This window comes from Crotalus tigris, unplaced genomic scaffold (genome assembly GCF_016545835.1).
Source record: "Crotalus tigris isolate CLP2741 ecotype Arizona unplaced genomic scaffold, ASM1654583v1 scf7180000020724.653033, whole genome shotgun sequence".
NCBI classification, from domain to species: domain Eukaryota; kingdom Metazoa; phylum Chordata; class Lepidosauria; order Squamata; family Viperidae; genus Crotalus; species Crotalus tigris.
The window spans coordinates 607,719-622,621 of record NW_024098152.1 but is presented as its reverse complement, the minus strand read 5'-3'; the positions used below and the strand labels follow the sequence as shown (position 1 = coordinate 622,621).

Here is a 14,903-nt window from a genome sequence, read left to right as displayed (position 1 = left end):
TTCATGGTGACCTAACTCTAACCCTAAGTGGAATTTTCCTCCTGTGGGATTTTCCCATGTATTTTACCAGGAAACATAGATAGGGCAGCCTAGAAAAGTAAGTGCCCTCCTAACTATACCCAAGCACTCCGAGTTTGTTGGTGGTGTCCATTTTGCTCTTTGAGTTCATGGTGACCTAACCCTAACCCTAAGTGGAATTTTCCTCCTATGGGATTTTCCTTTGTATTTTACCAGGAAACATAGATAGGTCAGCCTAGAAAACTAAGTGCCCTCCTAACCATAGCCAAGCACTCCGAGTTTGTTGGCGGCTTCCAGTTTGCTCTATGAGTTCATGGTGACCTAACCCTAACCCTAAGTGGAATTTTCCTCCTATGGGATTTTCCCATGTACTTTACCAGGAAACATACAGAGGACAGCCTAGAAAATAAGTGCCCTCCTAATCATACACAAGCACTCCGATTTTGTTGGCGGTGTCCATTTTGCTCTATCAATTCATTGTGACCTAACCCTAACCCTAAGTGGAATTTTCCTCTTATGGGATTTACCCATGTATTTTATCAGGAAACATACATAGGGCAGCCTAGAAATGTAAGTGCCCTCCTAAGTATACCCAAGCACTCTGGGTTTTTTGGCAGCTTCCATTTTGCCGTATGAGTTCATGGTAACCTAACCCTAACCCTAAGTGGAATTTTCCTCCTATGGGATTTTCCCATGTATTTTACCAGGAAACATGGATAGGTCATCCTAGAAAAGTAAGTGCCCTCCTAACTATACCCAAGAACTCCGAGTTTGTTGGTGGTGTCCATTTTGCTCTATCAATTCATGGTGACCTAACCCTAACCCTAAGTGGAATTTTCCTTTTATGGGATTTTCCTTTGTATTTTACCAGGAAACATAGATAGGGCAGCCTAGAAAATAAGTGCCCTCCTAAGCATACACAAGCACTCCGAGTTTGTTGGCAGCTTCCATATTGCTCTTTGAGTTCATGGTGACCTAACCCTAACCCTAAGTGGAATTTTCCTTTTATGGGATTTTCCTTTGTATTTTACCAGGAAACATAGATAGGGCAGCCTAGAAAATAAGTGCCCTCCTAAGCATACACAAGCACTCCGAGTTTGTTGGCGGCTTCCAGTTTGCTCTATGAGTTCATGGTAACCTAACCCTAACCCTAAGAGGAAATTTCCTCCTATGGGATTTTCCCATGTATTTTACCAGGAAACATAGAGAGGGCAGCCTAGAAAAGGTAAGTGCCCTCCTAACCATACCCAAGCACTCTGAGTTTGTTGGCAGCTTCCATTTTGCTCTATGAGTTCATGGTGACCTAACCCTAACCCTAAGTGGAATTTTCCTCCTATGGGATTTTCCCATGTAGTTTACCAGGAAACATAGATAGGGCAGACTAGAAAAGTAACTGTCCTACTAACCATACCCAAGCACTCCGAGTTTTTTGTCACTGTCCATTTTGCTCTTTCAGTTCATGGTGACCTAACCCTAACCCTAAGTGGAATTTTCCTTTTATGGGATTTTTCATTGTATTTTACCAGGAAACATAGATAGGGCAGCCTAGAAAATAAGTGCCCTCCTAAGCATAAACAAGCACTCCGAGTTTGTTGGCGGCTTCCAGTTTGCTCTATGAGTTCATGGTGACCTAACCCTAACCCTAAGTGGAATTTTCCTCCTATGGGATTTTCCCATGTACTTTACCAGGAAACATACATAGGACAGCCTAGAAAATAAGTGCCCTCCTAACCATACACAAGCACTCCGATTTTGTTGGCGGTGTCCATTTTGCTCTATCAATTCATTGTGACCTAACCCTAACCCTAAGTGGAATTTTCCTCTTATGGGATTTACCCATGTATTTTATCAGGAAACATACATAGGGCAGCCTAGAAAATAATTGCTCTCCTAACCAAACCCAAGAATTCTGAGTTTGTTGGAGGTGTCCATTTTGCTCTAGGAGTTCATAGTGACCTAACCCTAACCCTAAGTGGAATTTTCCTCCTATGGGATTTTCCGAAGTATTTTACCAGGAAACATAGATAGGGCAGTGTAGAAAAGTAAGTTCCCTCCTAACCATAGCCAAGCACTCTGAGTGTGTTGGCGGCTTCCATTTTGCTCTATGAGTTCATGGTGACCTAACTCTAACCCTAAGTGGAATTTTCCTCCTGTGGGATTTTCCCATGTATTTTACCAGGAAACATAGATAGGGCAGCCTAGAAAAGTAAGTGCCCTCCTAACTATACCCAAGCACTCCGAGTTTGTTGGTGGTGTCCATTTTGCTCTTTGAGTTCATGGTGACCTAACCCTAACCCTAAGTGGAATTTTCCTCCTATGGGATTTTCCTTTGTATTTTACCAGGAAACATAGATAGGTCAGCCTAGAAAACTAAGTGCCCTCCTAACCATAGCCAAGCACTCCGAGTTTGTTGGCGGCTTCCAGTTTGCTCTATGAGTTCATGGTGACCTAACCCTAACCCTAAGTGGAATTTTCCTCCTATGGGATTTTCCCATGTACTTTACCAGGAAACATACAGAGGACAGCCTAGAAAATAAGTGCCCTCCTAATCATACACAAGCACTCCGATTTTGTTGGCGGTGTCCATTTTGCTCTATCAATTCATTGTGACCTAACCCTAACCCTAAGTGGAATTTTCCTCTTATGGGATTTACCCATGTATTTTATCAGGAAACATACATAGGGCAGCCTAGAAATGTAAGTGCCCTCCTAAGTATACCCAAGCACTCTGGGTTTTTTGGCAGCTTCCATTTTGCCGTATGAGTTCATGGTAACCTAACCCTAACCCTAAGTGGAATTTTCCTCCTATGGGATTTTCCCATGTATTTTACCAGGAAACATGGATAGGTCATCCTAGAAAAGTAAGTGCCCTCCTAACTATACCCAAGAACTCCGAGTTTGTTGGTGGTGTCCATTTTGCTCTATCAATTCATGGTGACCTAACCCTAACCCTAAGTGGAATTTTCCTTTTATGGGATTTTCCTTTGTATTTTACCAGGAAACATAGATAGGGCAGCCTAGAAAATAAGTGCCCTCCTAAGCATACACAAGCACTCCGAGTTTGTTGGCAGCTTCCATATTGCTCTTTGAGTTCATGGTGACCTAACCCTAACCCTAAGTGGAATTTTCCTTTTATGGGATTTTCCTTTGTATTTTACCAGGAAACATAGATAGGGCAGCCTAGAAAATAAGTGCCCTCCTAAGCATACACAAGCACTCCGAGTTTGTTGGCAGCTTCCATATTGCTCTTTGAGTTCATGGTGACCTAACCCTAACCCTAAGTGGAATTTTCCTCCTATGGGATTTTCCCATGTAGTTTACCAGGAAACATAGATAGGGCAGACTAGAAAAGTAACTGTCCTACTAACCATACCCAAGCACTCCGAGTTTTTTGTCACTGTCCATTTTGCTCTATCAATTCATGGTGACGTAACCCTAACCCTAAGTGGAATTTTCCTTTTATGGGATTTTCCTTTGTATTTTACCAGGAAACATAGATAGGGCAGCCTAGAAAATAAGTGCCCTCCTAAGCATACACAAGCACTCCGAGTTTGTTGGCGGCTTCCAGTTTGCTCTATGAGTTCATGGTGACCTAACCCTAACCCTAAGTGGAATTTTCCTCCTATGGGATTTTCCCATGTATTTTATCAGGAAACATAGAAAGGGAAGCCTAGAAAATAAGTGCCCTCCTAACCATACTCAAGCACTCTGAGTTTGTTGGCGGTGTCCATTTTGCTCTTTGAGTTCATGGTGACCTAACCCTAACCCTAAGTGGAATTTTCCTCCTATGGGATTTTCCCATGTATTTTGCGAGGAAAGCTAGATAAGTCAGCCTAGAAAATAAGTGCCCTCCTAACCATATTCAAGCACTCCGAGTTTGTTGGCGGTGTCCATTTTGCTCTATCAGTTCATTGTGACATAACCCTAACCCTAAGTGGAATTTTTCTCTTATGGGATTTACCCATGTATTTTATCAGGAAACATACATAGGGCAGCCTAGAAAAGTAAGTGCCCTCCTAACCATACCCAAGTACTCCGGGTTTTTGGGCAGCTTCCATTTTTCCGTATGAGTTCATGGTAACCTAACCCTAACCCTAAGTGGAATTTTCCTCCTATGTGATTTTCCTATATAATTTAAGAAGAAACATAGTGCAGCCTAGAAGAGTAAGTGCCCTCCTAAGCATACCCAAGCACTCCCAGTTTGTTGGCAGAGTCCATTTTGCTCTATGAGTTCTTTGTGACCTAACCCTAAGTGGAATTTTCCTCCTATGGGATTTCTGCATGTATTTTACCAGGAAATATTGATAGGGAAGCCTAGAAAAGTAAGTGCCCTCCTAAGCATAGACAAGCACTCCGAGTTTGTTGGCAGAGTCCATTTTGCTTTATGAATTCTTTGTGACCTAACCCTAACCCTAAGTGGAATTTTCCTCCTATGGGATTTTCCTTTGTATTTTACCAGAAAACATAGATAGGGCAGCCTAGAAAATAAGTGCTCTCCTAACCAAACCCAAGAATTCTGAGTTTGTTGGAGGTGTCCATTTTGCTCTATGAGTTCATAGTGACCTAGCCCTAACCCTAAGTGGAATTTTCCTCCTATGGGATTTTCTGATGTATTTTACCAGGAAACATAGAGAGGGCAGCCTAGAAAAGTAAGTTCCCTCCTAACCATAGCCAAGCACTCCAAGTTTGTTGGCGGTGTCCATTTTGCTCTATCAATTCATTGTGATGTAACCCTAACCCTAAGTGGAATTGTCCTCTTATGGGATTTACCCATGTATTTTATCAGGAAACATACATAGGGCAGCCTAGAAAAGTAAGTGCCCTCCTAAGTATACCCAAGCACTCCGAGTTTTTTGGCAGCTTCCATTTTGCCGTATGAGTTCATGGTAACCTAACCCTAACCCTAAGTGGAATTTTCCTCCTATGGGATTTTCCCATGTATTTTACCAGGAAACATAGGGCAGGCTGGAAAATAAGTGCTCTCCTAACCAAACCCAAGAACTCTGAGTTTGTTGGAGGTGTCCATTTTGCTCTATGAGTTCATGATGACCTAACCCTAACTCTAAGTGGAATTTTCCTCCTATGTGATTTTCCTATGTATTTTACGAAGAAACATAGTGCAGCCTGGAAGAGTAAGTGCCCTCCTAAGCATACCCAAGCACTCCCAGTTTGTTGGCAGAGTCCATTTTGCTCTATGAGTTCTTTATGACCTAACCCTAACCCTAAATGGAATTTTCCTCCTATGGGATTTCCGCATGTATTTTACCAGGAAATATAGATAGGGAAGCCTAGAAAAGTAAGTGCCCTCCTAACCATACTTAAGCACTCTGAGTTTGTTCGCGGTGTCCATTTTGCTCTATGAGTTCATGGTGACCTAACCCTAACCCTAAGTGGAATTTTCCTCTTATGGGATTTTCCCATGTATTTTACCAGGAAACATAGAAAGGGAAGGCTAGAAAATAAGTGTCCTCCTAACCATACCCAAGCACTCCGAGTTTGTTGGCAGTGTCCATTTTGCTCTATCAATTCATTGTGACCTAACCTTAACCCCTAACCCCAAACAATAAACCCTAAACCCTAAACCAAAACCCTAACCCCAAAACCCAACCCTAACCCCAACCCAAAGCCTAACCCTATCCCTAACCCCTAACCCCAACCCTTAATTACGAACCCCTAACTCCTAACCACGAACCCCTAACCCAGAATCCTAAGCCTAACCACGAATCCTAACCCTAACCCGTGTCAATCAGCGCAGCATTGTGAGGAGCCTTCCCTGGAATTCAACTCACAAATGGGTTGTTTTCATTAGGCAAATTTTATAGCGTCCAACCTTTCTTTCCCCCTCCGCTCCCAGAGTTGCTTAGTTTCAAGCATCAGCAAGGAATGTTTACATATTAATGATGGATTAAGTGTGTTGTGGGCACCTGCTACAACAAAAGTGAGAAATAATTATATAACTGGGATTAGGCCAGAAAGCTTGTTATTTCACAATTTGGAAGTATAATTAGGAAGTGCTAACTTATCTAAGCAGTCTCTGCTCCAGATGTTAATTTAAGAATGTATCCTGTGTGGTGTTTTCAATCACACTGTCCACCGTATCAATGGAACCAAGTTAGCTGGAGCCTCCATTCCTACATCCTTACTGCACCCTTCCCTGTTGTGTTTTCCTAATCTGTAGCACTCAAATCACCATTTCCTCTGGATACACAGACATATTTCCAATATTTGTCTTGTCTATTAGTTAAAATCTCTCTATCTGAAGAAAGCAAAGAGCTCTCCTTCCATTTCCTCCTTCTTGCTATTGGCAAGTACATGTCTTACTCTACCCTGCCTCGGTCAGGCCTTATTTCAAATACTGATGAAGCAGTGCCTGAAGTGCTGCTGGAGGTTGACAAAGTGCAAACGTGACCTAGCACAGCTTAGAAGCACTACTAAGGCCTACCAAAGCCTCAGTACATCTCTGTCCTTATTGCATTTGTGGAGAGCAGTCCAGCCACCCTATTCAAAGAGACTCTCCTGTTTAAGGAAGCCCAGTTCACCTGCAGGACCACATAGGGGAATATACAATGCATATACAGTCAGGCAAAATTGCTTGGATCTGTCACAGTTGGAATCCAGCCTTGGTACAATTCCTAGGTGGTATCTGGGACACATGCCATGCCCTGTTACCTGGGATGACTTTGATCCTGTTGGGCCAGATGGACAGAATCCTCGCAAGTTTATTCTGATGTCTCCTGACCGGCAAAGGTCTCCCAGAGGATGATGCATGGCTGGGTTCTCACAACACAACTGTAAACCCTTGAGCCACGAGGTTGTCCCTTTGCCACTTGCTGGCCTCATCCCCTTCTCAAGGAACTATCTGTAGACCCAACCATACTAGATGATTTTTGTAATGTACCCAGCCTTCTCTTTTTAGAGAAGGATGTTGAGAAAGCGGTTGCACAGTAGCTTGAAAGGATCCCGGATGAAGCAGATTATCCGGACCTCTCTCGGGCAGCTTCAGGCCTGCAATTGAAACAGCGCTGCTTGTGCCTGCCTGCTGGTGGGATGGTGGCCAGCGCCCTCCTCCTCGACCCGCTCACTCTTCAGCACCATCATCCCACCAGCTGGGCACAGCCTTGGGCGGAGGCCCCGGAGCGGGCCGCGCTGCCTTCTGCCCCTCCTCCTCCTCCTCCGGCCTCTCCACGTGAGGCTGGTCTCGGGGGTGCTGGCCGCTCTCAACCCCCTCCCGTCTTCCGCGGGAGGAGGCTGCCCGGAGGCCGGGATGGGGAACCCAGCTGACAGGACCAGCTTCGGGGTTCTGGGGTCTGCTGGCAACCCGGGGATTCGTCGCCCCTCGTTCAGGATTTGGGGGGGAAGGTGGGGGGCTGCGCTTCCCCAGACGGACCACGGGGCGCAGTCTCCGAGGGGATTCGCGACACGGGAGAGGCGCGATCAGACAGACTTAGCGGCGGCCATCAAGCGCCAACCCGACACGTGGATCGTCTATAGCGGTCCGGGAAGGCCCGGTCCTCCGGGAGGGGCTGTCGGACGACGACGATTCCCCCCCCAACAAGCCGAAGGAAACGCGGGGAAACACGGGAGAGGCTGCGAGGGCGGGTCTCACGAGCGTCGCCCAGAGCGCATGGCGCGGCAACCTCCAGCCCCGCTTCCAGGCCCGGCCGCGTTCCCCTCCGGCGCACTCCGATGACGCTACCGCGGGCCGCCTCAACGGCTTCCGGCGGAGAACCGTCACTTCCGGGCAGTGAGGCGCGGCGGCCGCCATCTTGGGCGGCTGCGGGAGGCGGCGGCCGGGTGGGCGCGCGCGATCGGCGGCGACGCTGCCGCTCTGTTTTCCCCTCCCCTCACCCCCCCCCACCGGCCATGGCCGGGCAGTTCGACGCGGAGGACCAGGCGAGCTGGTACTGGGGGCGGCTGAGCCGGGCGGAGGCGGTGGAGCTCCTGCAGGGGCAGCGCCACGGCACCTTCCTGGTGCGGGACTCGGGCAGCATCCTGGGCGACTTCGTCCTCTCCGTCTCGGAGAGCTCGCGCGTGTCGCACTACATCGTCAATAGCCAGGGCGGGGGCGGGGCGGGGGCGGCCCCCCCGGCGCCCGGTGAGTCCCCTCCCTGCATTCCTTCCCTCCCCCCTCCCTCTTTTTCCGGGTTCTGCCCCGCCTCCGCCGCCCGGGCCCGGCCGAGGGAGCGTCTGGGCGGCATCTCCTTCGCCCGGCTGAAAAATTCGCTTTTGCACTTGCCCATCCTTCAAATCCCCTCGTGGTCTCCTGTCCAGGCATTGAGCAGGACCGGCTGCTTGTGTTGTTTGAGATGAGCCGGCGTGGCCTCTGTTGCCGGCCGCTGCTTCCGTGTAGTTGAACCGATGCTCTTTGGCAGTCTGAATGTGGGCCTTCTCGTAAAAGCCCTTCCTTTTGGGCAACTGAAGCCCCAGTGAGCTGCCTGCCCTCTGGGCTGCAGCGCGAGGATTCGGACCCTTCCTGTGAGTCCGAGTTACCTCCGAAAAGCTTCCATTTGATTTTGCTGCTTATAAAGTGGATTTATGCATACCTTGCATGCTAAATGTACAGACTCATAATGATGGTACTGCAAAGTAACAGATATTTATTTAGATTTTCATTTTTAAGAAACATTGATTGAATGCTAACTGTTCTTAGTGTTGCCTGTTTTGTTTCATTATTTCCCTTTTTGTTGCCCCTCCTCCCCCTCCTGCAGGGTTGTCTCCTAAGTTTCGGATAGGTGATCAAGAGTTTGACTCTTTACCGGCTTTGTTGGAGTTCTACAAAATACACTACTTGGACACTACAACATTGATAGAACCTGTTTCGAAATCAAAGCATAACAGTGATGCGCAGCTCAGACAGGAAGAAGTTGAATATGTGCGTGCTCTTTTTGACTTTAATGGCAATGATGAGGAAGATCTCCCATTTAAGAAAGGAGACATACTGAGGATCTGGGAAAAGCCCGAAGAGCAGTGGTGGAATGCAGAAGACGGTGGTGGCAGACGAGGCATGATACCTGTTCCTTATGTCGAGAAGTATAAACCTGCCTCTGCTGCAGTTTCCCCTCCGATTGGAAGTAACCAGGATAGTACCCACCCACAAGCATTGGGTGGGCCAGAACCAGGTCCCTATGCCCAGCCTAGCATCAATACTCCACTCCCCAACCTTCAGAATGGGCCAATACTTGCCCGGGTTATTCAGAAGCGGGTCCCTAATGCTTATGACAAGACAGCCTTGGCCTTGGAGGTACGTAGTAGTGCAGTGCAGAGAGAACTCTCACTCACATTCTCCCATTTTGAAAGGAATGGGGGAACCCTTAGGTTGTTAATTTGCAAGTAGCAAGGCTTCCCATCACTGATGCTGATGTTCCCCCCAAATGTAGCATGCAGAAAGATTAGCGTGATCTTCTTAAAATGGACAGTATTTCTGCACTGTGAATGCTGTGTGTGTATGTGTGTTTGTTTCTTCCATGAGAAGCCCCTAATCACTTAAGTTCTGTCTGAAGCGTGTTTCAGAGGAAAAGTTGCTACTGTGAAAAAAAATTAGTTGGGCCTTTTATGCCCAAGTTCATGGGCCATACTGCTTAAGAGGGTTTATACATATTAACTATTTTCTTGGGTGTCAGCTAAATGTGTCCCAGCTTGATTGCTTCCAACAAAACAGAATAAGGCAGGAAATGGCACTGGAAATGATTGGGGTGCTATTTCTCTTGGGAACTGATTGCAGAAGGTCCTGTCTTAATTCGTATCACTACATGTAGTCCTCAACATACGACCACAATTGAGCCCAAAATTTATGATGTTAAGTGACAGATTTGTTGAGTTTTGCCCCATTTTAGGGCTTTTCTTACCACATTTAATTGAATCACTGCAGTTATTAAATTAGTATCACGGTTGTTAAGTGAATCAGGGTTCCCTATTGACTTTGCTTGTCAGAAGGTCACAAAAGGGGATCACATAACTCTGGGACACTGCAACCTTCAAAAATGTGAGTCAGTTGTCAAGCATCCAAATGTAAATCCCATGACCCAAAGTGATTTACGACCATTTTTCACACTTATGTTGTAGTCATGTGTGAAAAATGATCGATTTTTCATAGCCATTGTAACTTCAAACAGTCACTAAAAGAACTGTTGTAAGTCGAGGACTACCTGTACTTAAGTTTCCTTGTGTTGCTTGAATTGCTTCCATACTTACATGAAACACTATGACTGCCTATTAGTAGCTCAGTGTAAACTGGCTTTCTGGTGCATTCTGCTTGCCTTGGGAGAAATCCCACACTGGTCTGTTAAGGAACACTAATTGCGACAATCTTGGCTTATATATTTAAAGGGAAATACATCCTTGTTCCCAGAATATTACTTTGTTCTCCATCTGGGATTGTTCTGTAATTGTTTCTGAAGTCATTACTGTTAAGCAGAACTCCCAGAATGATGTGCATGACAACAGAGCTCTGACTTTTCCTCTGTCAAATGGGCAGGCTTAGAAATGTAGTTCCAGAGATGAAGAAAATAATACATCAGTAATGTGCAAAATTCTGGTCATTTTTAACTTTTAGTATTTGAGTTGCTTTCTCTGGGTGTTTGGGTAAGGTAGATCATAATTTGTGTTGAAAGTTTATTGAGTAGCAAACGCAAATTATCTGGCTTGGTTCTTTGCTTTCTGGAATAAAAGGAACTTTACTCTACAGCCCTGCCATCTTTTGGAACAAAACCTGAGATTCAATAGCCGGTGTATTTCCCTCTTGGTGGAAAAGGAGTAGGAGAAAAGCTGTAGTTCTTGCTATCAAAGGACCAGGCTAGGAGCAGCTACTACCGCCGGTTCCTTGTTTAGCCATATTGCTTTCTACTGACCATGTTGCCGTTAGTCAGGGGGCTTTCCCAGAACATGCCTGTTTGGATACCTGCCCAAGGAATTGAAGAGTCATTCACAATGTTGACAGTGGTGTGTTTCTTGGTTTGCAGGTTGGTGAACTAGTCAAGGTCACCAAGATTAACATGAGTGGCCAGTGGGAAGGAGAGTGCAATGGCAGACGTGGCCATTTCCCATTCACACATGTCCGGATGCTGGATCAACAGAATCCTGAAGAGGACTTCAGCTGAAAAGGACCCCACTTCTGCCTACGGATGGGAGCAAGCACCTGGAGTTTCATTGCTGCAGCAATGGAGACTGTTTCTTGAGAAATCAAAAGTAGGGTTGTTTCTGCCAGCATTCTGGTATCGATGATGAACTGTCCCTGGGACACAACACTCATGCGGTGCTTGTGATTTCAGGGCACGGCTTCTGTGCCAAGAGGTAGGTCAAAGACATTACATTCCCCCCCTCCCCCAAGAGTAGGACAAGAATGCTACCCAGGGCTGTGGAGCTCAGGCTTTGCCAGTTGCATGGCTTTCTCTGTAGGTAGATAATAACCTGATTGGCTTGATAGGACATTCATGGCTTGCTAGCCTAAATATTCCTCTGGATCTGATATATATTGCAATTTCTGTCTCATAACTGCTTGTTGCAAAATGAGTACACTATGCACCGCTCTGGTCTATTTTCTAAGTGTATTTTGATACTGGGATAGCTGGAGCTTAATGATTATATTTTGGATGCATTAGGGCGAAGTCTGCTCATTATTGTGAGTTCCAGAAATTTGTCTTTAGTACAGACATAGCAAGTAGCTGATTTAATTTCAGAGATAGATGTTAATGGATATTAAATATTGGTGGAATGTTAAGCTTCCCTTAAAGTGCAGAGAACTATGTTCATTGTACTTTTTTAATTGCCGACTTGTCTGAGCACTACACTCCAAAGCATTAGCCAACTGTAGGAAGAGATGAGTGCCTGAAAATTTCTTTTTAGTACTGTCTACTTACTCCCTATATCAAGGCAAATATTGCTATGATAAATGAAAATGCCAAATACTTTCTTCTATAAATGGTTGCTTTCAAACTGGTTCAATCTGCAAAGCATTCATATGGTGGTTTCATGAACTTATTTTTAATAAACTAATGAAAATACTAAAATACTTTTGGATTGATTCTAAAACGTGAATAGTTTATACACACAATATCTTTCCACTACTCATGACTTGAACAAACCTGTTTTTTCTACTAACGTTTCCCAGACTGCTTGTTGCCAAGTTTCTTTTTAACTTAATATTGCTAGAAAAAGAATAAACTTTAAGCAACAAGATTTCCTTTGTTATCAAAATGAGCCTGCCCGATACTCTTCCCAAAAATGAACTGCAGGTATGTCATACACCATCTCCTATTCCATTAATGAAGGAGGAAAATGTCCTTTATTGCTTATGTAATAGTGCCGTTCTGTTCTTGCTTTAAGAATATTGAAATGGCTAGATCCCACTTACCTGTCAGGGAAATCCCATGCACCCCTCCCCCCCCCCAATAATCAATTAGAATATGAACAAAGCGGTCAATCCCTATATTTACATAAAGTTGCATTACCCATAAAGGGCTGGGTCTAAGTATATTTTTCAGGGGAGTTGGCAGTAGATTATGGAATGTACTACCCAATCATCCTTAGTTGTTAAGTCAGCTTTTCAACATAATGGAAGTGTGTAGATCCCAATTTCTATGGATCCACAGATGGGAATGGTCCATTCCCTAGTAAAATGGTTATCCATTGGTGACACTATGCAAAGCACTGCCGCCCAGTGGATCACATAGGCTGGGAGATTAGATTTGTTCAGAGAACTGAGTGCTTAGCACAAAGTCTCAACTACATTTCTCAAGGTCTTGGGAAAGGCAGCAGTGCCACCAGCTGCCTTTTTTCCTAATGCATTCTTGGAAACCAGAGAATCTCCAATTGAGGTTGGTTGATTTTCTGTACTCTTGCAGGAAGTACCTCTTAAAGAGATATACAGAAGTTTTATTTAACAGGATACGCTGCATTAAAGTAGAAATATAGTTTATTATAATACATTTCTGCTTAGGCTCTGCCAAGTTGGCAGCATTAGAAACACAAGGGCAATGTTTTCATTGTAAGTAATGTTGGAAATTCCTGTGACCAATTCTGCAATGGTGATCCTTCAGAATTCCTGGAATGATACTCAAACCCTGTGGTTTGTTGGATTTTGACCAGTTATTGTGATTTATAAACCATATTGCTTGTGTACTACAAAACTAATAAATTTTGTTTTATTCACTAAACCATGACAGTATAGTATGTAAAACTATTCAATATGTTCATGTATTATGCTTTGCTTTTGGTTTAATGTGTGAATCGTCCCATTGGAGTTTATTCAGCAAATCAACTACAGAAGAACAAATGTATTATTCCAGTATTCATATTTCAACCACTTTATTTCAGTTTTCAAAGTATGGTTGCAATATTATCACCCTTCCTCTTCATCTAGTACAGTGGTTCTCAACCTGTGGGTCGGGACCCCATTTGGGGTCAAATGACCATTTCACGGGGGTCGCCAAACCACACTGTCCGCCATTTTTTTTCCTTTTCCCTAGCTGTCCTACTCCCTCTTATTGGTGGCCACACCCACTTGGGGGTCACCACAACATGGGGAACTGTATTATGGGGTCACGGCATTAGAAAGGTTGAGAACCACTGATCTAGTATCATCATTCATTACTGTAATGAAGCAACTGCTTTGCTTGAAAACCTCCTAGGCAGTTAATTTTGGGTAGTTAGCTTTTCCCTGAATTAGAGTGACCTGGCACTGGTCACTATTTTTATTTTGTGATGCATTTTTGCATAGTATTACACTACTCAATTTAAATGGGTTATTTCTTTCTAGCTAGCATTTTAGTCAAGCCCAACATTTCAGAATGCAACCCGATGTCATCAAAGCTTGTTAATCTATTATAACTGCAAGTATTTTAATCATTTTTAATAACATGCTGTCGGATTGAAAAATGCTGTACACAAACTAAAGCAAAAGCATATATCAAATGTGCCCTGTATTATATAACACTACACACTTTCTTGACAGTTATTTTTTGTAGCCTGTAATCAACATGTGTATAATATGTGGCGTAAATAAAAATTGCAAAAGTGGAATTGTGATTCATTGCCTTAACAATATAAGTGCATGGATAGGCAGTGGGTGGGCTGATTTAAAGGCACACCATATTGTTCAAAGAAACATTTTTTAAAATTCTTTTATTGTTTTTAGAATAGTGACAAAAAGAAGTGAAAAAAGAACAAATACAAAGAAAAATACACTATCAAAGAAAAATGCATTTTTTAAAAAAGTGAAATAAAATACAGCAAAGAAAAAATATCATTTTAATAGTAAAGTAACTTTATATAGTTATCTAGTGCAATTATAAATACAAATTTGAGTGATATTAAATGACAAGATCAGTTGTCAAAGATTTATTCACTTGCTCTGAGAAGCACTGCCAGTTTAAATCTGTAGTAAAAGCCTGGAGAGTGGATCAAGCTAAATATAGCTGTGAAATCCTTTGTTATGGCTGATGCTAAAGAACGTGCCACATGATTAGTAACAAATTCAGACAAAAGTATCCATGCTGATCCTAGCTCTTCTTAAATAGAAGTCAGTTGGAAGGGACCTTTGAGATCTTCTAGTCCAACCCCTGCTCAGGTAGGAAACCCTAACCAATTTCTGACAAATGGCTGTCCAGTCTCTTCTTAAAAGTCTCCAGTGATGGAGCACCCACAATTTCTGGAGGCCAGTCTTTCCAATGATTAATTGTTCTGTTAGGAAATTTCTCCTTAGTTCTAGGTCAGAGGTCTCCAACCTTTTGGGGCTTTTGCAAACAGGGCCGCAGGCGCTAATGCAAGTGGGGAAGAATGCGCGCCCATGCATGTGAGCCAGCCATTTCTGCAGCCCACTGGCCAAGAGCCGGGACCGGGGCCACGGCCCATAGATTGGAGACTCCTGTTCTAGGTTGCTTCTCTCCTTG

The 14,903-nt window shown here is 44.2% G+C and overlaps 1 protein-coding gene across 1 annotated transcript; it reads left to right on the top strand.

Annotated features, from left to right (window-relative positions):
* Positions 1 to 7,351: 7,351 nt before the first annotated feature.
* CRK (CRK proto-oncogene, adaptor protein) lies at positions 7,352 to 14,034 on the top strand. The gene is made up of 3 exons (XM_039368242.1): positions 7,352 to 8,113; positions 8,727 to 9,259; positions 10,977 to 14,034. Exons 1-3 carry the CDS (start codon positions 7,705 to 7,707, stop codon positions 11,112 to 11,114), a joined length of 1,080 nt encoding a protein of 359 aa, XP_039224176.1. The 5' UTR covers positions 7,352 to 7,704; the 3' UTR covers positions 11,115 to 14,034.
* The last annotated feature ends 869 nt before the right edge of the window (positions 14,035 to 14,903 follow it).